This window comes from Lichenostomus cassidix, chromosome 12 (assembly GCF_008360975.1).
Source record: "Lichenostomus cassidix isolate B80296 chromosome 12, HeHo_3.0, whole genome shotgun sequence".
Classification (NCBI taxonomy): Eukaryota; Metazoa; Chordata; class Aves; order Passeriformes; family Meliphagidae; genus Lichenostomus; species Lichenostomus cassidix.
In genome coordinates, this window is record NC_139493.1 from 5,353,465 (window position 1) to 5,376,267 (window position 22,803).

At 41.8% G+C, this 22,803-nt stretch overlaps 2 protein-coding genes across 2 annotated transcripts in view; both read right to left on the reverse strand.

Moving 5' to 3' along the window:
- LOC146431567 (monocarboxylate transporter 2-like) overlaps positions 1-1,262 on the reverse strand; it is a 35,052-nt gene extending 33,790 nt beyond the window's left edge. Inside the window, exon 1 of the mRNA XM_085072334.1 lies at positions 1,124-1,262. The gene's annotated coding sequence lies outside the window, so the exon portion shown is untranslated. The remainder of the gene's footprint in view (positions 1-1,123) is intronic.
- Positions 1,263-8,513: 7,251 nt separating this feature from the next.
- KBTBD8 (kelch repeat and BTB domain containing 8) lies at positions 8,514-15,606 on the reverse strand. Its single transcript, XM_085072336.1, has 4 exons — positions 15,472-15,606; positions 13,992-14,202; positions 12,235-13,349; positions 8,514-10,364 (listed from the first exon to the last, which is right to left on the reverse strand). Exons 1-4 carry the CDS (start codon positions 15,485-15,487, stop codon positions 9,901-9,903), a joined length of 1,806 nt encoding a protein of 601 aa, XP_084928462.1. The 5' UTR covers positions 15,488-15,606; the 3' UTR covers positions 8,514-9,900.
- Positions 15,607-22,803: the final 7,197 nt, after the last annotated feature.

Genomic DNA, 22,803 nt, shown 5'->3' on the forward strand with positions numbered 1-22,803 from the left:
CCCCTGTTCTGCAGGGGAACAAGACCCTTTTGGTTGTTTTCTTCCCTCAAACCAACAACCAAACTGAGCAGCTGCTTGCAAAGGGGCTGAAGTTTCTTCCTACTTAGGGGCAGCAATTCCACTTGTGCCTGATGCCTGCCAGGTTACCAGATTATGCTCAGGAACAACACAGATCAAAGAGGGCATTCACTCTTTTGCATTCTTTCCATTTTCCCTGGTCATTAGAATAAAATGAGGATAAAAAGAGAAAAAAAAAAAAAAAAAAAAGGGAACATACATTTCTTTTCTATGAGTCTTTCAGATACATCAGGGATGAGTTTTGGAATCCCTTAGCAAAACAGTCAGACCTCCACTGAAAACTTTCAATCCTGTCCTGAAAGATAATTGCTGACTTTTTCCTCTCGTCATTGTCTTTCTTCACTGTCTTTTTTGCTAAAACCAAGACCATTTATCTCCATTTATTTTAATTTAAGGAAATTTCTGTAAGCCTATTATACCCCATCATCTAAGATTTTCCAAAAAAAGAAATAATTGTCTTCTAGAATTACATTAACTCTACTTCAGTACTGTAGGGTGGGATTTTTAAAGGAAAACCCAAGTTAAAAAGTAATAGTGGTGATGTTGGAATGCCTGTCTGTTGATGTTTAAGAGACCTTGTTACTCATCAAATTGCATTTCATTGCACTGCTTCCTTCATTTATGCTTATTCTATCCAATTTAGGCCATTCAAATATTTTGGAGAATACCAAGCTCCCAAAAATATTGACATACACTAGTGGTTCTGAAATTAGGCAAAACAAAACTGATTAAGGGGTGGTTATAGTGAGGACGTTTCCTTATTTATGTTTGGTATTCACAATCTACCAAAATTTAGGGTACACAAAATTCTCAGGCCCCTCAAATTCACAGTCTGTAACCCAGATCAGCTGGGGACTATTCTTGGACTGTGCAGGTTTTTTCCTACAACACTTGTTTTAGTTCATCAGGGATGGTTTTTTGGTTAAAAAAAAGCATCATGACGAATCAAACCTGAGTCTAATGCAGCTTCACCTGCTGATCCAGGGACTCCAAGGGGCCAAGATTCCCTCATCCCAAGCACCCCACCACACACACACTCACTGACCACTGTCCAGTGGGGCTGCTCCCTCCGGCCGAGGCGGACACCACTCGGACTCCTGTCCCCTGGGAATGCTGGCTGCTGGCTCCCTGGGAGTGACCTGCTCACTTTTAAACCATCTGCTGACCTCATCCCCCACCCCAGATACAGCTGAGATCAAAGGTTGAGATGAGAGTCTCTACCCTCAGATGTAAAACCTTCTGTAACTCGGAACATCCTCTACCACCCAACCTCTGTGACCTCCGGGCTGCTGTATCTCACATTAACTTCTCTTGACCAGGGATGGCTCTTCACCCACCAGGAACAAATCCAGGGCAAACCCTCCATCTGCAGTGCTTGGAATGTTGACATCTCTCAGCTCTCTGCGGATGTTGAAAAATTATTTTTCAGATATCACTTTTCCTTGCACATATTAACTTATTCTTTCCTTACAATGTATTTTTGCTCTACTCCCACTCTCCTCCAGGGCAATTTGCATATGGAGGTCTTTGCCCACCCTGCTGTAGGCATTTTCCCCTTCTGCTGAAGTTCTCCTGCATGACTTCTGGGTCACCCAAAATCCTGCATCAGATTGGTTTTGGTCACACAAAACATGAAGGGGTTTACAAGCCACAGCAACAACAAGGGGTAAATATCACTCTGGAGAGAGGGGAGAAAGTACAGAAAACTCCTGAATTTTTTTTCCAGTAACCAAGCAGTTGACTTGGACTAGTGAGGGAGCAATGTCCACAATGCCAGTCCATGCCTTGTGAAGGTTAATGTAACCCAATTTCAGTAGGAATGTTTCCACCAGACTTCTTATGTTGCAAATCCCCATTTGGGGGATTTAAAACATTCCCCTGCTGCGTTTATAATTCTGAGACTGCAATGTGCTATTTAAGCACAAGGAAAAACAGGGGAAAAAGCTTGCTGTAGGTAGGCCAGGGAAATGTTTTCATCCAATCTGAGTAGAAAATTCAGCAGAAAGGTAAACAAAGAGAAGAATGGTACATCCAAGTTAACTTTGCAAGTCAGCCTCTCTAGTAGCCCATTTTTCCTGCCTTGTAGCCACATACAGTCATCCACATTCTTTCATGCTGCCCCAGAAGAAATATCTTCCTTGGAAGGGCATAATGAATGCTCACACCCACTCACAAGTTCCCAGTTTGCACTAGCACAAAAGGCTGCTGATGGTGCTCTCCCAGCCAGCTCTCATGTTCCCCTCACAAACACACCACACAAAATAAACATCTCCCATTTAAAAGGATTTTCTACCAGGCAGTTGTAACAGCTTGATAAAAAAAATGTCCAGTGGTCAAACGACAGCAAGATAAATTCTGGGGAGAAATCCATTGAGGGCTATTAAACACAGAGATGTCACCTCTGGCACTGCAGATGGCAAATTGCTGGAGCCTGGGGAGTATTGACAGGCAGCTCCATGCTTGTCTCCCCAGGCACCCCCCATTAGTTCAGAGGCAGGGAGAGAATCCCAATTCCAATTGCACCTACCTTGGGCTGATCGATCTTGTGCTCCACATCTTTCTGCCTCACCAGCCATGGCTCCTACCAGTTATGCTGTCTAAAAATGTTTTACAGCCAGAAATATAACAAGCATATCTGGTGCTTCTTCTGTCTTTGGGGAGGAGTAAATCCTTGAAGGCAGTTATGGGTGCTGTGGGGATTCACTGCAGGTTGTTGGAGGTGCATGTGGTTCTCTGTGCTCCACCCCACAGAAAGGCACCAGGAGCTGCCTGTCGAGGAGGCTGCAGCCACACCAGACCTACAGGTCATGGGAGACATTTATTCCAACACTACACCTTTAGGAATAATGTTAATTATTATATATACATATGCATTATTTAGGGATGATGGATATGTAAAAACATAGCGGCATTACAAAAAAACTGAATTACTTAGATGTTTAGAGCAAAGCAACTTCTGCATTTCCAAAATGTTTCTTTTGCTTGTGGATACTTGACAGTTCCCTTGGCACTGAGCCATTTTATACTGGTGCTTTACCAAATCAAAACATGGATTAGCCTTTGTTAGATATTGCCCCTCCATCTCTGTGTTAAGAGCAACTGCCTAATTTATAAAGGTTTTTGCTGATAGTTACAGACTGTGACCATTCCTAATCCATTTCACACACAATAGCAATTCCCACTATTGAGATTACTCTTCAAAATCACTTCAGGAAAGCTTGAACACCTCCCTCGTGGCTGAGATGGACAAAAGCAGCAGAAACTCTCCTTTATTATTTCATGGGCCTATAAAAAATTGAAACTTGAATGACTAATTCAATGGCTCTTTCTTTTTAACACTTCTCCATGTATTAGTTTTGATATAAAATGTGATACTACTTAAGAAAAACAAAATGCAAATTTACAGAGTAAATACAATTTCAGCACTTAATTTGTTGGCTTTTGGAGAAGGTTAATTTGATATTCACCAAATATTCCTACCCCTGAACTTTTCAGAATCTATAAAGAAATCTGTTACAGAAGGAACATGAACTGAATCAAACCGAAAGGGTTTAAGGTAATTTAAAATTTATCTGCAAATATTTTTCTGCAACTGATGTGTCACATATCATCTTGACTTCAAAATAATTAATCTAATGAAATTTAGAACTGAGTTTATACATAATCAAAACTAACTAAAATCATGTGCAGATCTTAGGAGACATGGGAACACAGAGGGCATTCCTTAAAACAGATTTATTTGGTGCTATTTTGGTTGATGTTTCACCAGTATGTTACCATTGCTAGCACTCAGTGACACTTAAAGGTCTAAACAAGCACGAACCATCAGTAAATTGTGGAGCTGATCTGTTAAAAGACAGCAGCTGGAGGTTATTGTGGCACAGCCTCCTGCCCTGTTACCCTGGCAGGGCTTTGGGGCCAAGCTATGCCCTGGAACACAGCCACAGAGAGGGAGGGAAGAGGAGAAAACTTGGACACCCTTGTGTGAATTACACAGAGGTCCTTCCATGCTCCCCATCATGCTTTACCTATTTCCCTTTTGCTCCTCTTCAGGCAGACCTAGGCCTTCTTCACTCAAAGCTTGTGGCAGGCAGGAATTCACCTAATCCTTCAAAAACAGTCAAACTCAGACAAATGTTCTCCAAATGAGGATTTTATCACTTTTTCCGTGAGGAAACACAATATCCAGGGTTTTGTGCAGATGCTTGATCACTCTTACTATCTGCTCTCACACCACCCCCCTCAGCTTCTGAGATGTTGCCTGCTTTAAATTGCATTTTGTAGAGGGCCAAAGCTTTCAAAGGTCTAGTGTCTGTACAGGATTTGTGTCCTATAGGTTAGCTAAAAATGAAAGAGATCCCACCAGCACTTCCCAAAAAGGGAAGCTGACAAACACTTTTGTTGTACTTCAGAAATTCCACTTGGGCAACTGTTAGAAATCAGTTGGTCTTGCTGCTCCTACTTGTTAAGAAGTAACTTGATCCCCTAATCTTTGTTAAAGTTAATAAATACCTGCCATTCAGAGTGGATATTTGCATCCACTCTATTATTTATTGGTGTAAAACACAGAAACACGAAAATCAGCAGTGAGGCACAGGAGACCTTAATGAGATATTAAGAAATGGGGCAGGTTCCAGCTTTGCTGGTCTCACTCTTCCCTGTTTGAGAGGCCCAGAGGGGAGAACATGCTGCAAAGAGATAAGGAGAAAGCAAGAGCTGGATGGTTATTTCCCCACCTATTGGCTGCACACAAGTGACAAGATGTGAGATACTCCCCTGGACAGCCTGCACTTCACAGTTTTGGGGCACAAATGTAGTGGGTAAGTTCATTTAAGTAATGCTACTTTGTTTTAGGGGGTGTGCAGGGGTTTATGCGCTCCTGTCCTTAACCAGATGGTTCCAAAATAACACATCTCACTCCCAAATGGATGTTGGAAAGGGAAAACATACCCAGGAAATAATTCCACCCCTAACCTGCAGACAGAAAGAATTTCCCAAGTGCCCAGCTACTTCTCTCTTCAAAGAAACCAAAACCAAACAAAAAAAACCCCACACAAAACAAAAACCAAAAAAACCCCACAAACAAACAAAAAGGCCCAACAAAAACAAACAGAAAACAAGACAAAATAAAAAAACATTGAATAAAAAATTGGGTTTACTTCAGTGTCAAAGAAAGAAAATCCTTATTGATACTTAGAGTATAACCATTTGCAAACCTGTGGCTCCCTCAGTTAGCTGCTCACCCTCCTTGCACCTGAGTAGGTTAACATGACCTGGCAAAGTGATCTCATCCATTGCTGTTGTATCACTGCCATTGTAACACATGCCAAGCATGGACAGGACTTCACAAAAGCTCCATGGGAACTTGGGGCACTGGGGGACAGTCCATGTATCTGCTCTTAGCCACAAGAGCAAAGGAGAAATCAGAGAATGAAACATGGATGAAACACTCCTGTCCTCCTTTTGTTCTAACCCTGCTTCCATTTCCTGTATTTCCTGCTTGTGCTTGAATTCCTTTTTCATCCACACAAGACTCTTGCCCCTTTTACATGACTCCTTGTTCATCAGCTTGCATCATCTTTGACTCTGCAGGACACGATCCTTGAATATCAAGGACCCCTCTTCCCTGCAAGGGCTGTTCCCATGGGATTGCTCCAAGATTCCTGAACAGGCTGCCTGCAGAAAGCCTCATCCAATTCCTCCTCCTGCTCAGGTGGCCTGTGGCAAACACCCCCAGCAGGTCACCCTCATCAGTCTGCCCTGTGAGCAGAGCCCTTGTGCTCAACTCACTCATCATCCACCCCAAGACAGAGCTCAGCACACGACAAGTGCTGCCCATGGAACCACCATGCCTTCCTGGTGTGTTTTTCCCAAAAAGTGCAGCCCTTCACAGCAACACCCCAGTCACACAAGCCATCCCACCACAGCCCTGCAATGACAGCGAGATCAAAGCCCTGTGACTGCAGGGCTTGCCTTCCCAAACAACAGAATTCCACACTGTTTCCCTGCCATGACTTGGCTTCTCCACTGGTCATGAGTCTCTGGCAGGGAACAAAGGTTCCCAAACAAACAGTATCTTGTACAAGCAGTTCTGCTGAGCACCATCAATGGGGCAGAAACCACATTTAATGTTGGAGCTTTGCTTTAAAAGCCAGGGGCCTCTAGTTCTCAGCTCTGCAGCAAAGACGCTGGGAAATTCAGTGTAAAGGGGTTTGGGATTTTCCGATATACAGTACTATCAGGCTGGAAAGCCCTCCTTGACATTCCTGTTGGGATGTCAGCTGCAGACAAAGACAAGGAGAAAGGAAGGGAAAGACCATGTCACCTGCACATAAACAAATGAGAAGTTCGACCTGAATAGCCACAAGGAATTAGACAAAAGAACAAAGTACATTCCACCTTAAAAAAAAAAAAAAGTGACATTACACACAGGTGAGGCACAAGTGCAGAAATAGAAGAACTAAACAAACATCAAAAATACATCAGGTTAATTTTCAGAAATTTACTAAAATGCACACAGATTTGTCACAAAAACAGTTGAACTCCACTGTATTTCAACAATAGGTTTATTTTAAGAAACATAACATGACATTAAGTAAAAATGCAAAATTGTGCAATTATGGCAAAATGTTTAAAAATCCACACATTTGCCCTCATAGGACTACAGTACTTCTTACTAACATACCTGAGCACTGAATGTTGGATGCCACTTCTCAACAGCCTCGCAAACAGGGAGCTCTTGGATCTCTTGTAGAACATACACACTGCATGTCTGGTGCACCAAAACTGCTTTGAGTTATTCTAAATTTCATTGATGGAAGCAAGTGGAAATTACAAAATATTTCCTTCTACAGTAACTAATAATTTTGGAAGAGATTTACACTCACCTAAGTTTTTACAACACTAGAAACTCATTTCATAAAGGGAAATCAACAGAAAAAATTCCAAATGAGCAAAATGTACAGATCACTGTTCAAATATTATCAGTACCTTTGGTGCAATTATTTTTTTTTGTGCTGTGCAAGTTTACTTAAGCCTGGCTCTAAAGCAAAACTTTACCAGGAATCCGACTTTCAGCATAACGTAGAAGCATTCAAGAATTGGCAAAATGTCACAGCTACATTACTGTCTCAACAAACTCCTCATGCAAAAGGTTTAGTATATTCTACTCCCACGGCAAGTTCCAGGATTTAGCTTTCAAACACATGACAGACTTGGATCACACCCTCAGTTCGAATGGTTAAACAGAATGGAGATCTTCGTACTTTAGTGCAGATAAACAAAATTAACAAACCTACTGCAGAATTAACCACAGCATATTGTACTTCTATACATCACATGACCAGTCAACTGCTAACTCAATTCTATTTCATAGTTTCAAGTAATATATTGAAATTTGTTCTACTAAATAAATATAGATTGTCAAAAAGCAGCAAGAAATCTTGTAAATATTCAACCCAGCTCAAAAAAAAAAAAAGAAAACAAAAACAAAACTAAGAAAGAAACAAGGGAAAAGTCACATAACACTTTGCAAAAAAAAAAAAAAAAAAAAAAGTCTTACACACAAATGCAACACTGTTAGGGAGGGTGCTTCAGAAAGCTTGCAGCTAGAGGCCTACAACAGCACAAAGAGAGCTAGCCAAGGGCTAAGGATCATTAGTTAAAAATTAAATTAGTTGTACTTTTCAAAAAACCCCTTATTCTTGGCTATGCACATAGATAAAACTATCCAGAAGAAAACTAAACAAAGAAATAATACACCTCAACACTGGTGGAAAATGCAGTCTTAGCAAGTATTGCCAAATTCAGAAAAAATAACAAACCAAAATGCAGGTGCTCGCATTGGAAGAAGAGTTTGGTGAATCTCTGGAAGATGAGGTATGTAATGCAAGGAGGCATTTTTATTTCATTTTTCAATTTCACAGTTTTTTGCTTGTTTTTGCCTCTCAAGCATTTTGTGCAAGAATTAATAAATAGAACCAGGCGAGTATTTCATTTATTAGGAAGATTCCATTTGGGAACAGGAAGACCACATAGTAAACAAACATTATCCAAATCCTCAGCCATGCCAGGGGGATAAACAATGAGCTAAATATTTGGCTGACTGAAATACCAGCTGTTAAGCCAGATAATGGTAAGCACTTTCAGCCAGTCACAGCCAGTGCCATGTCAAGTTAACTGGTTTACTTAGGTCAACAGGAAAAAATAGGAAGAGTTCGATAACTTAAAGCTCTGCAAAAAGTAGAGCTGTAAGAAACCTGGTAAATTACAGCTGATGCAAGTTTTAGGATTCCTCTTTTCCCTTTTAAATTCAATTTTCACTACTGAAGTAGAGGCTGAACTTTGAACTTATTTACTTTTTAAAAATAAGTTAAATGTTAAATACATAAAGAAAAGTGTTGCAATATATTCCTTATTCTTTCCTTATAAGTGTTGCAATAAATTCCTTATTCTTAGTATTTCACCTAAGATTATTTAAGCCATGGACGCTTATTGTCTCTTTTGCTTTAATACACTGAAAAATGCTGACAGCTCAGTAGTGCAATTTTTCACATTATAGATCAGAATGAAATAGAAGATAGCTGGGGGCTTGACTGCAGAGAGAAAAGAAAAACAACTTGCAAAGTTAAGCCACACTTTTCTAAATCACCAGAGCACATGCCAACTCTGCACATAGCACTGTACTGTAGTGGAGACAGAATGAACACCCCACACAAAGAGAAGAAAATAAAAGAGAATCAGTATTATTAAGGCCATATCCTGTCACCATTCTGTGCAAGAACACCACTGCAGTAAAAATGTTATGTTAGAAAAGACAATCTGATGACAGGACAGGGCCTGAAGACAGACACACACTCCATGGAAAATAACAGGCTGTCCTATACAGTAGCAGAAGGCTGGCCCAGTTCAGACAAACAAGTATTAAAAATGTACTAGCACCATCAACTTTTGGGTTAAAGCCCTTTACAGGATGAAAAAAAAAAAGGTTTTAATCAGTGTTAAAAAAAAAAAAAGTTTTTACAGCACTACACCTATGTGGCAAAAACCAGGTGTTGGGAATTTTTTCCCCACTATCATTAAGCTCAATCTCAACAAAAATCCACAGACAGGAACTGGTACAACAATATGAACAGGCCTCCATCCGGGGCAAAGGTACTCCACAATCCAATTCTGACTTGAGTTTTTCTCCCAAATTGCAGTGCACAAACAACATCACAAATATCTTAAGCAGACTTCAAAAACAGTACAAAAAGATCATTATGAATCAGGATCTACCATTCCTATGTACTTTCAATCTAAATTAAAAAAAAAAAAAAGCAACTAAACTTAGTGATATTGCCTCAAATTTTACCCGTATTAAAAAAAAAAAAAAGAGAAAAAGAAGAAAAGTCACTTCAACACATCTTGGACATCCTTAACTATTAATGCTAGATTTTCTTTCACTGTAGTGCATAGTTATCCTGGCTCTTCCACTTAATTTGCTTTTACCACAAAAAAAAAAAAAAAAAAACAACTTAGTATGACATGATTAAGTGTTTACCAGAAAATAAATGCTGATAATTGCACTTTGTAACCTCCTTCTCATTTCCCAGGAAAACATCAGTAAATATGAAACTGAACCAACAATTCCCTCCCCGGACTGCAACCTTTAAAGAGCACCCATCCCCATATACAAAAAACTGTCTGTTTCAGCTTACAATAAATACTGACTGAATTTCTTTGTTTTCTTTTAAGACATGTTTTCTCTAGCATCAAATTACCACTGAAATCACTAAGGCCTGTTACTGAAAAAAAAAAAAAAAAAAAGAAAAAAAAAGAACTTTAAATAACTTTCTGAAGACACTGCGGATACAATTTAGCAACAACACATTCAAAATGCCGGCCTAAATCCCAGAGCCTGTCTGGAGTCTCGTAGACTTTCTGCCACTGGTCAGTGACTTCATCGTACTGGTAGAGTGAATTCTTCCTGCTGGTTCTGAAAACGTGTTCTTCAACAGTGACTTGAGTAGCTCTGACAAAGAGATGGAGTTTGTTTTTGAGGAGAACGAGTTTTATGTATGGATTAATGGACTGGTCACAGGGGAAGTCTTTCTTTCGAGTCCACTTGTTCTGTTCGATGTCGTAGGCCTCCACGGTGAACATGCGCTGATGGTTCCCACAGGTGCCAGCGATGTAGTAGATGGAGCTGTTGTACACTGTTGCCAAGCCTTGGATTCTAGGCACAGTCATTGGGGTCAAAAATCCCCAGTAATCCTTCTGAGGATCATAGCAAAGGAAAAATTCCCCTGGAAAGAGGAAAAATAAAATGTAACTTATGCTTTGTTTCCAGACCAACCATTCTGTAGCAATTAAGCTTTCAGGTACTTTCCTCCACATACAGAAACATTCTAACAATTTTCAAAACCCTGCATCCCATAAACACCCCAGCACCACCACCATCACCTGCTTTCTTTCTAGTGTATTAGAAAAATATTAACAGAGTGACTAAAAACTTTGACTTTCTGTTTCAGCTGAAGCAGAGGGAATTTGAAGCAGATCAGAAACGTATTTTACATAGCTTCTAGGTATCCTTTACAACTCCTAAACCATGCTTGTTAATTTGGAACAAAACCTTTCAAGATTCCAGTGTTGAAATGTCTGAAGTACATTTGTTTCAGTCTTGATCATCTTCACAATGTGTCATCTGAAGATGGGGAGTCTCACAATTATATGCTCAGGTTTAGCAGCTTCCAAACAAGACTGAATTCAGTCTTGTACTACACGCAGAGTTTGAAGTTACTAGTATCAAGTGGCTGGGTTACAAATTTAGCATGATTTGCTTAAAAGGAGGCCAGGTGGAAACCTGCATGACGCTACTGATTCACGGTTAAGTTCGTGGTTAGGTTACAAAATAGCTCTGCTACTCAGTGCACACAGCAGCATCTACAGACTGTAGCTAATGGAAGTTCAGATGACCAAAAACTCATGCTTTGTACAATTCATGAAAAGAACATGGATAAAGACTACCTTGCCTTTTCTAAAGTCCAGAGGAAGAAAGGCCAACATTTGCTAAACATTAGCATAATTCAAATATAACTTATTGATCTCAGGTGGCTATTTTAAGAATTTTAACCAAGCTACTGTGTGACCACCTCAAGTATAACAGAGAATACAGAAATGAAACAGTAAAATGGGTGGAACAGAGTTTAGGAGATCGAGTCTTACAGATAATACTAATTTTGATTGTATGTTGTTGTTGCACCATGCAATCCCCCATGACTGACACTTGCATTCCATTGGCATTTTCACACTCTCATCAATTCTTATGGACTACTTCAAACTTCTGAGTTTTCCCTAAAAAAAGTTACTAAAAGCTAACCTATTTGAATGCAGCACAACTCAGTCAAGGTTTTATCTAGGCACCCGTAACACTACTCTTTAGAATTTGCTGCTTAGCACAGAAAGAAGCTTATTTATATGAGCATTCAGTTGTCACTTATATCACTGAAGCACAGAATTATTGCAGCTAGAATCTGTAAACAAGATGCACTCTTATTCTATAGGTTATAATAATACCATCCACCTTTTATCAGTTCTAAGAAACATTTAAGGGATGCACAAATACTACTTCAATATTCTTCAGCACTCCTTTCTAAGCAGACATCTGACCAAAGCAAAAAAAATTTAGAAAACTTTTTAGCATAACAGAATTATTTAAAGCCACAACCAGCAAGAGTCAAACATGATACAGAAACAATGGAAGAAGAAGAAAACTCTGCAAGCCACATGGAAGATCACAAATGCAAAGTCAAGAAATCATATTAACAACTTCTGGTAAATAAAATGCAAAGGACTTTTTCACAGGACAGTAGCTTTTCTTCAATGCTGGTGCATTTCAACCAGGTAAAGATTTAATAAAGAATTTTCAGAGTTAAGTTTAACACTGTACTGTTGACTCAGAAAACCACCAAAAATGCCATCTGTGCAATAACCCAGTACTACAACTCAGTGACACATTCACAGGGCATGACAATTCAAGCAGCAACCTCCCTCTTCCTAGTTCTCCCACCCCCCCCATTGCCTCAGGGGTTTTTCCAAGTTACTTAAGAAAACAGAATCAGAATGAACAATCCCCACTTCCAATAAAACACCACAGAGTCAGTCAAACCACCTTACCCTGTAAAACATAGATGTTATCCTTATACTCCACAGCACTATGGAACTCCATCGCTACCGGCATGGGACACACAGCTGTCCAGCAGTTCTCCCGGCTGTCGTAGCACTCCACAGACTTGAGGGAGTTCCGCCCATCTCCTTCATAAACTCTCCCCCCGATGGCATACAGCTTCCCACAGCAATGAACCAACTTGCAGCCTATTCTGGCCCGCAGCAAAGGAGCCTTCGGAATCCACCTATTGCCAGAGTGATCGTACATCCAAAAGTCACTCTCTGCACGGTGGTCAATGGAGACCTCGCTGCTGCTTGGCCTGTAACCACCCGCAATGTAAATATCGTTATCAGGAGACACGAGTATTCCGACCTCCCTCAAGTCATTTGGTGGCTTGCATAGTTTGAACACTCTCCCTGTGACCGAATCTAAACAAGGCACTGTTTGCTTCTTTCCTGAGTGTTTGTGGGCAGCATCAAAGCATATGATCATTTCGGAAGCGGTCATTCCAAGCCGTTGTGTGTAGCCATTGGCACTGGGTTGTCCCTTTTGTACACAGCTTTTGGCCATCGCCTGTGCAAACACGGGAGGGATTTTCTCTAAAAACGTCTCGTCCAACAGAGGCATACGGATGCATTTGGCAAATATTTCTGGAAGGTGCACTTCTCTCTTATTTTGTTCATGCTCAAACCACCTTACAATGCTCTCGAAAACATGTTCTTCTTTATCTACATTTAAATCATCACTGTTGAGGATACTTATCAGTTGGTCTTTTCTCAACTGAAGAAACTCTTGCTCTTTGGTGACACTCAGAAACTTTTTGCGAATGTAGTCTTGTGACCTGTCTTTGAGTTCCTGATGACCATAGTGATCAGCAAAGATGAACACCCCAATGGAATTCTGGGGGTCCAAGTGACTGATCATGTATTTAGCACACTGGTCTTGTATGGAAGGGATCTGGAAGATACTGGCTGCAGTGAACAAAGCTTGAACGTTGGCCTCTGTCAGCACTACTCTGGAGGTATATGCATAGTTCAACACTAAATGCATCGACTCTGCTTCGACACCAACGATCCGAACTTCCTTCTGGGTACTCTCGGTAAGGCCGCTCGTGAACATCGATCTGCAAAACAAAATAGTCAGCAGTTTGTCTGTCATTACTTTTAACTGCAGGTGTAAAATTAAGTATATTGTGCAGCTAATCCCAGTGTGTTTGCCCCTACATCAGCACAAACACATTTATACAGGTGTTAAACTGTCTCCTGTTGGGGTACCCAAATTTATGGTCAGTTCTACACTTACTGAAACTAAAGTGACCAGCTGAAACTTCTTGCTCAATTATCTCACTAACCACAAGTTAAAACTCACTGAGTTTACAAGCAAAGCTGTCGACATATTCAAGACTTTGCACTCAATTTTCAACAAGTTATTTCATATGCATACTCTAGCATGATAAAATATATAGCTTTAAAAGAAAACAAGTAGTTTCAGTATGCTGTTACCACACCCCTGATACCCTCAGTACTGGAGGCAGTTTTGCTCGGTTTAAAATTCTGTGACATTTCCTCCAATGAAACTTACCTTTGACAAACAGACACTGATAATTCACTGACCTTAAGAGAACAATAACCTTTACTTGCTAGCTGCACTGTATTATCTATAAATACATAGAATAATAGTATAGATACGATTTTTTTAAATTTTCATTTAAGGAAAATAAGTTCTATCTGCTTTTGATCACTACCGGAACAATGGACTGTTGTACCTGAAATAAGGACTGATTGCAGCAAGAACATTCCTATGACAGGAGAATGTTTTCCCATGATCCACTTCCACTACAATATCTGTCAGCTGTCCTTCATCATACATGGTTTTCAGCTGTTGGAGAATACTACAAGCATGGAAGGGGTCCATTCCACTGATGACTGGATTTGAGGGAGGAATTCCGTTCAGTGTTTGAGAAAACTGACTTGGTTCTACAAAGCAAAATTGAAACTTTAACAAAAAACAACCAATGACAAAAAACACCTTCCAAAAAAATTCATACACTTGCCAAAAAAACGTTCATGACCAAGAATTAGCACAAATTAATATTCCTTATTTCATTAGCATCACCGTCAGTGATCACTCCCAGAGTAAGTATATAAAAATACCTCAAGTACTTTTTTCCTTTTCACAATGTACATGTCAGTTACCATTAAACCATAAAGTTTATATCCATATAAAGTTAATATCCATTAACATTAAAGAATACAAATACTTCATATCATTGGGGAGGGGGGAAATTGAGTCAAAAACCACAACACTTACTGACTTGTAAAACGAAAAAAAAAAACAACCAAGGAACAAAAGGAATAAAACAAGTCCCCAGCCTACCCCACCATTACACAAGTCTGTGTGTAAATATTTAACTTCACATTGAAACAGGAACTGGCTCCTGCCTCACACAAGTGATGGCTGGAGCAGAGGCTCATGGAGAAACAGACCTACAATGAGTCTGGTGGGCAGCAAACTTAAACTCACAGGAATTTGTAGATACAGTTACACGTTCTCGCTACAATTAAAACAGAATTACAATTCGAAATTTCTCAGGTGTGAAGGAGTTCGTGTATCACCGTGGAAACATACTTAGTAGCGCATATGCTGCTAAATAACATGTGATAAGCCTAATGAAGTAAATCCCAAAGTGAAAATTGAGCAATAGCTCAAGCACAAAAATCCGTTTCGTAAGAGCAACAAAATTTTTACGCAACAACAACAACAAAGGAGAACTCAAAAGAAAAACATTAGGTGGCAAGAGCTGCAAATCAGGTAAAGCTGCTGACTGCAACAGAGCGCTTCCAACAAAATTTGGGCAACACAAAGGGGCGAAGAGGAGAGAGAGCACACCCATTTTCACAGAAGCCTTTCATCAAGCCCACTGCCCTCTCCCAGCTGCGCTCCCCTCACACAGCTCGGGGTCCCTCATGGGACACCCTCGATCCACCCGAACACGGCACACCGCCTCTCCACACAGCCCCTCGCCAGGTGCCCTCTCTCCTCACGCCATCACCTCCCACACCCGAGCACTCTCGGGGAGCCCTCACAGCACCCCCAGCCGGGGCACCCCCTGACACACTGCTGCCCCCGGCACAGGCCCAAACCCCCTCATCGCCCCCCACACACCCCTCAGCACACACGGCCCGACACCCCTCACCGGGAGCCGCCCTCTCGCACCGGGCGCTCCCCCGCCGCCCCGCACCGACCTCCCAGCGCTGCCATCCTGGGCCCCGCTCGGGCAGCGGCTCCGGGGGCGGCCCGGCAGGAAATGTCACCGCGCCGCTTCCCTCGCTCGCCGCCGGCCGCGCACCCCGCAGTATCGGCTACACGGATTGGTCAGTGCCCCCGCTACCTGCTGGGATATGTAGTGCGGGCGTGCAGCCTCCGGAACGCGAGGCATGCCGGGAGGTGTAGTCCCTTCTGGAGGGGGCAGCTGGGAGTTGTAGTTCTCCAGGGGGGCGGGCTCTGCCAGTCGCGCAGCAACGAGGCGGCGGCGCCTCAGGGCGAGCCGCCATTTTGGGCCTTTGGGCGGGGCTGTGGGGCAGCTCAGCGCCTTGGCCCGCAGTGGTGGAACCTGTTCCCTCGTAATCGGGGACACCAGGCTGGAATGGCCAATCCAGAGAAATAAACTATCCCCTCCAGCCCCACTTCCTGCCATTCTCCTGTCCACGCGGAGCTGTGGCTCCTGGGACAAACCCTCTTTATGGGGAGCAGCAGTGTCACCCACAGATGGCTGCCCGGCGGGCTGGGCAGAGCTGCCTCCGCCGTCACTGCTGAGAACATTTAGAAACGGGGAAAAACTGCCTGCCAGCGTCCTAATGCTGCAAGGATGTGCCGAGGGGCAGGGAAGCGTCAGGATTTGAGACCCAGTGCTGTGCGCGGCTGAATTGATCTTTGATGGAAACCAATAATCAACTACTTGGTCTGAAAGCTCGTTATACCAGGAATATTCTTAATTTTTCCAGGGTTAGCAGCCCCAGAACTCTGTGGGCAGCCGGATCAGCCCTACCTGTCCCACAGAGCAGCCGAACAACTGCAGCACACAAGTTACCATTTTGTTGCCCCTTACCTTAAATGTCACATTTCTCCATCCCAGAGGTCAAGTGGATGATATTCACCAGCTTTTCCAGCTTTCTGCAGCAATTAGCCACTGGTCTCATTCTCGGGAACTGAGTCATTATCAGAAGTTTGACATGGAAGAGGTTTTGGGGTTTTTTGCTTTGTGAAACACAATTTACGAAAGAAGAATTAAGTAATGGAAGCATTGCAAAATCCTGTATATTTTTTCTGGTTTTTCTCAACATAGATTTAATACAGCTTCACAGCTTTTAGCTGGGAAGTTTCATTGAGAAGAAAAAGCAAACAAAACCAATTTGAATAATATTTTTAATTAATTCCCCTTTAATTAAAGAAAGAAATAGTAGCCTGAGTACACAACCACTTCTCTGAAGCTGGTGAATTTAAAAGCAGTGCCACCCCACTGGATTTACTTTTGCTTGCAAGGCACAGCCTTCCCCTCACTCAGCAATTATCAGTGGTGTCCAGGCTGCTCCGATGATAATGCTGCACAACGCAGGAGTGATGGAGACCCTGATGAAGGAGGTGTAAAAGAAAATAGAACTTCACGTCTGCAAATCGATTCTGCAGTTTTCCAATTTCCCCATTCAGCAATGGCACGGCCTGTGAAATTGTCCCTAGAAATATAAAATGAAGGGATGGAGAATTCCTCCACTCTTACCCTTTAGCAAATGACATTGCCTGATACAGTTCATTTCCTTCAGTGTGGGCGCGTAGGCCAGGCTGGATTAGTGTTAAAATGCAGAAGCCAAATGTAGAATGTTTTTTAATACAGATCCCGCATTGAACCGGCACTTTGGAGCATGGGCTTTTCTTGAAATAGCTTATCTTTGTATGGTTTTTGGTGAAGCAAGTAAATTGCCATACAAACAGGTTTAGATGTGCTTGAAAAGGCATCGATAGCAACATTTTTGCTAAGGCTGGAGCCTTTCTCAAGTGGAATAACCACCCTCACCCCCTCCCTGCCCTGGAAACCTCCATTAGCACTCCCAGGATGTAGCACTCCCCTGGAAGTCCAGGGATCTGGATTTTTCACCCAGTTCTGCACACTGTTTCCTGAAACTCTGAAGGGCAGAATGAGATATGTTGCTTGTGCAAGCTGCTCAGCAATCCACAGCAGACAAACACCATGTTAAAGCGTCATATAAATGGCATTTGAATTGCACACAAATACTTAAGCCTGTTCTTTCAGAAATTACAAGAAGCTTAAAGAGTTCCATCTCCCTTCTGCTGCATCATTTTCTTACTCTCTCCTGTCTGTGAAGTGATGCAGGCCCATATATAAGTGTAGATGTGAAAAAATCGAGTTCTTAGCTTGATGCTGCCACAAATTCCTCATGCTGTTGATCAAATAATTTGATTTCATGAATTCTGGCTTCCCAGGGGACAATGGGGAGCTGTAAATAGATATATTCGTGTAAATCCGTTTATCTTGTCATATTTTTGGTGTGTATTTTGATAAATTTTGGCACTTTTTAAAAAAAAAATCTTCTGGCCAGCAATGCACTGAAACTGTTGATACCATTTTAGAATTTTGCAAGAATTCAAAGTTCTTGTTATTGAGGGACTGGATGCTTTCACTTGTGCTTTCATTTCACACCTAATTTATCATTTCTGGACATAGAGCTTGAAAACATACACTTGATGGAGAAGTCTTCCCATTTGAAATTCCAAAGGTTCAAAATAAAAATGAACTTATATCAACTGATAAGGAACACAGAGTCCATGTCTGTCTTTTATAAGTGATTAGAAACATTGTCCTCCTTACGAACTCACAATTGGCACTGTGTGTTCTGGGATTCTTGCCTTCAGAATAAAAATGTCTTTGTCATGAGCCCAAGAAAGAAAAGAGGGAAAGGAAAAAGTTTCAGGAGAAAGTGGACAAAATACAAACTCTTTCAGATATTTGAGAACTTAGACGATACCCATTAAAAGAGTTTGAACAAACAATGAAGTTATTGAAAAGGTTTCACTTTGTCATTGCACCTGCAGAACAAGTTATTTAGCAAACTGGTTTATCTGGTTGCATTCAACATAGGGACAGAGAGAACATCGTATCTATGAAATGGTTGGTTTGGTTCACCTGAAGGAACCTGCCTGAGTGTTCTTCCTGCATGAGAGAGGATGCACAGAGCACTTTTGGAGCAGTCAGCTCTTGCTGCTTAGTATGAGGTGTGTAGAAAACTTGCCACATTCTCTCCTGTCAGCAAAATGAAGATAAGAAAAGCAACTGGACCAAAATTCAAAGAAAAATATGAACCAGGGTTTGTTCAAGCAGCTTTAAAAAGGAACAACTTTTAAACATGAATATTTCCATTTTCATTTTGGATATTGTGTTTAGTTTAAGGTTGTAGGAGGAGGTCACTGCAGCCTGCTTTCCTTTTTTTCTTTGCCCTTCTTTCTGTTTTTTTTTTTCACTGAAAAGAGGAGGGCATGGTGAAAAGAAGGCACAGCTTATCCCCACACCTGCCATATAGCCCAAAAATAGGAAGCCAAGGGCTGCAGAAGCTTGACAAGACTCTTTAGGTTTTCATGGCAACATTATGAATGGTGGTATTTCTTATGATTCCTGAGTTTAAACAAGCAAACAAACAAACCACCAAAATAACCCCACAGTGATTTCCAGCAAAAATTTTTACCTATAAAATTTGCATACAAACTAGTAAAAAAAAATTGTATTATTTGCTATCTCCCAAATATGTCTCAATTACTATTCACAATTCTTCAGTTATTTGTACCTGTTAATTTGCACTGTGACACTGTGAGAAGTAATAGAGCTGATGCAGCTTCACTCCGAAAACCCCTCATATTTTAATTGGAAAAATCTTGATATTCACTGTGGAACAATCTAACCTTGAAAAACAATCTTTTACCAGGTTGTCTTTAATGCATAAAACACTGCTCATTTTCTGCAATTCTGTCACCGAGGGGCACATTAATTTAGTTGCACAATAATTTAATACATCGATCCATTGATTGAAGCAGAGAGGTTTTTGTTTAGCGCTTCCAAGAAATCACACATTTCTTGCAGAATCCGTAAAAAGACAGTCCTGGCTGCAGTTTAAGTAGGGGGAATTGCGGATCATTAGGGAAAGTTGCCCTTCAAAGCCGATCGATCGTGCCACACTGAGCACAGTGGGCGTTACATCAGGAGAGAGGGCAGGCCGGCAGGGGGCAATTAATGGGGCAGATATCGGAGTGCCTTCCCTGATTACCCCATGCCGGACAGTGGGTTCGGCCGTGCTGAGCCAGGCTGGTAGAAACAAGAACCCTGATGAGATATGGCTCTACTAATGTCAAGAAGTGCCACTTCCTAGCAGCAGGAGCAACTTTATTGAAACCATCTGTTGTTTTGGAAGACACATGTGCGCACACACACGCGTACTTCCTCCTCCCAAAGTCTTTAACCTTTCTCTTAAGGCAGACTGAAATCGCAGAGCTAATCCCTCCTTAATCTCAGAATGACAGGCTCTGCTGTGGTCAGCAAATCCCAGCAGCTCCTGAAAACCAGGGTGACCGGCACCATTTGGGTGACATGAGAGTGATGTATCCTGAAGCAGTCACTGGAGAACAAAATAGCCATTCTTCCACTGTCAGAATAAAGTTTGGCAGGGGTAGTGTGTGATTACCAGGAGCCTGAAAGAGAAGGCTGCTGTACCTGCACAGAGACAAGAACTTGCTACTTAACTGGATCTCACTGCTCTGCGCAATACAGGGAACAGCAAGAAGACACCGAGTGAGTTTGGTCCTCCTGAAAACCTCATTTTTCAGCAGGTATAACCCAAAGCCATCTGAAAGGAAACAGCCCTGTCCCAATTTGTCAAGTCTCTTATCATAGTTTTACAGTGATCCTTCCTTAAGACAGCAGGACCCTTAAGCTTCTCATGGCTGTGTTAGAGGTAAGCATCAGAGCCCAGGCTGCCAACAGAAAATGTGGCACTACCAGAGAATCCTCTGAGACTGAATTACCTCCAGCCTCTTTGCAAGTAAAATATTTTTGTTGGTATTTCATGCACATCTGTGCACTTCTTATTTCATATTCCTAAAAGTGGTGTTTAAAAGCACCACTTAGAAAAATAGCCAGCTCCCCAGCTCTTTGGAACAAACACTGCGTATCAGACCTGGAATCTCCAAAATCCCTCTTCCCAGCAAGCATGACCCATATCCCCCAGGCTTCTTGCTTACTCTGCAAAACAAACCACACAAAAATGTGAATTTATGCCCCATCCAGAGCAGAAAAAGATGTGTTTTTGTCCGTGTCTCCAGGATTTGAACAAGTGGCTCAATCTCAGCTCCAAGCCCTTCTGTCTACTCCTTCCTCTCTACTTGCAGACAGCCAAGATCAAACAGACCCTTGCAATGATGGAAGAGGTAAGAACAGAGAAGAACAATGACTTCTCGCTGCCCCTTCCTTCCTCCATCCCTTTTCACTTCTACCTTCATGTGTGTTACTGAAATTCTGCAGTTTGCATGCACTAACCCATACCAGCTTCCACAGAAATACGTCCCTGCTGGCCTGACCAGTGACAACAAAGAGCTGGGGCTTTAATGCACTACTGTAGATGGAAACTGATCTCACTGTGGTCAGAATGTGATTCAGCTGTGGGAAAGGTGCAGGCACTTCCCAAAGAGCACAGATGGATAGAGAAAGGTGAGAGCAAAAATAAAGTGCCATTTATGTCTGGAACGAGCCAAGAAAGTTAAATGCAAACTACTTTTCCTTCTTAATTGTGGGAGCCAGTGAAGCCAGAGGGAGCTTTTAGAGAGTGTAAAGTAAACTTGAATCATTCAACACCATCCTGTATCCTTGGGCCATTTTGAAGTCATCACTTAGAGCTGATGTGTTTTTCAGTTCTTCAGTACCTTTTTTTTTTGTGCATTTTGAAGAACTGGAGTATAAAACATACAGTCCCCAGAGCTGCAATAGGAAGGAATGTATCCTTCCCCTTTGTATTTTCAGCCTAAAGAAAACTGGAAGCTCAATGTGCTGGAGTTATTTTTATATCTCAGAAGTCCTGGAGCTTGAAAACTAACAAACAAAATCTCAGACATCTAACTTTTAACAGCTATTTTTGAATCAGTACTCTCTGACAAGATGGGGCAGTGTGGTGTTACTCAGAATGCAGAAGGGTAACAACCAGAAATGATCCTAACATCCTGGAGGCAGGGGTTATAGTGAGGGTATTTTGATAATAGATAATAGATAATTTATGTCAGCTTTCATGAGGGAATAAATTTAATACAGGGTTTTAGGTTTTTTTTAAAAAATAATGAAATAATGGGCATGAGCTTAGCCTGACACAAGGAGATTCCAGCAACAGTAGAGCTGTGATGATGCCAGCTGGAATACAGAGCTGTCACCCAGTTTAGGCTCCTAAAGCCTCAGTGACTAAGCTGCTCTTGGGTCCCTGGGCTTGTCACAGTGTATCTGGCACACATCCTGCCACTGTACCACTGAAGCAGAGGAGCCCTTTCAAACTGAATTCTTTTCAGTGTCTTCATTGCTCCTCTAAGTCTATCTTAATGATCTAGGGAGATAATTGCCAGTTTAAAAGGCCATTTTGAAAGCTGCCTATTTGAAAGTCATGACATGGCACAGCTTTAAAGCCTGGAACTGTGTTCCACATACAGGAGGCCTTGAACTCTCCCTGGGCAGAACACTTTCATATCCTCTTGGATGGAACACTTTCATATCCTCTGAGCTTATGTATTTCATGGTAATAAGCTGTGGGATTTAACTGTGCTGAGACAACATGCCTGCTCCTTAACCTAGTAGAATAAAGAAGAGCTTTCCAAATGAAAATAGTTAAGATGAAATGGTTCATATTATGCTTAGACCTGGCAAGGCATTCACATTTTGCTACTGAGTGGCAAGGGGAAGGCTGTCCAAGGTTTCAATTCTGACCTTTTAAAATTTACACCAAAAACCACTGCCTTGACTACTGATCATCCCTGGGGTGTTTTGATAAACTGACATATAAATAAAAGTAGAGATTCATATATAGATATGTGTATTATCCTTCTGTAATATCCATTCATATTTAAATGTAATTATTTTGGTCTGCTACACAAATTTAAGAGCAAATACTGAAGGCCACATTGGAATTGGAAATCTGGATTCTTATTTATTCATTTGCCTCAAGTCACATGCCAGGCAAGCACAGGATATACAATTCCCATAGGAAATCCAAGATAGTCACCCTAGGGATCAGGAAAGCATTCACCCTGGAGGATCCATCACTGCTACATCTGCACTTTTTAAAAAGCCTGATTGTGCCTCCAAAACCAAGCCTGCTGATCAGCCAGAGAGCAAGTGGACAAACTGGTCTGGCTGGGCCAGCAGGGTCTCTGTGTTCCCCTGGGCTCCTTGTGAAATCTTCAGGCCACAGCAGCAAGTCCTCAGCAGGCTCAGCCTTCCCTGACCACACCTGGCTGGGGAAGAGCTCCTCCTCCTCTTCCTC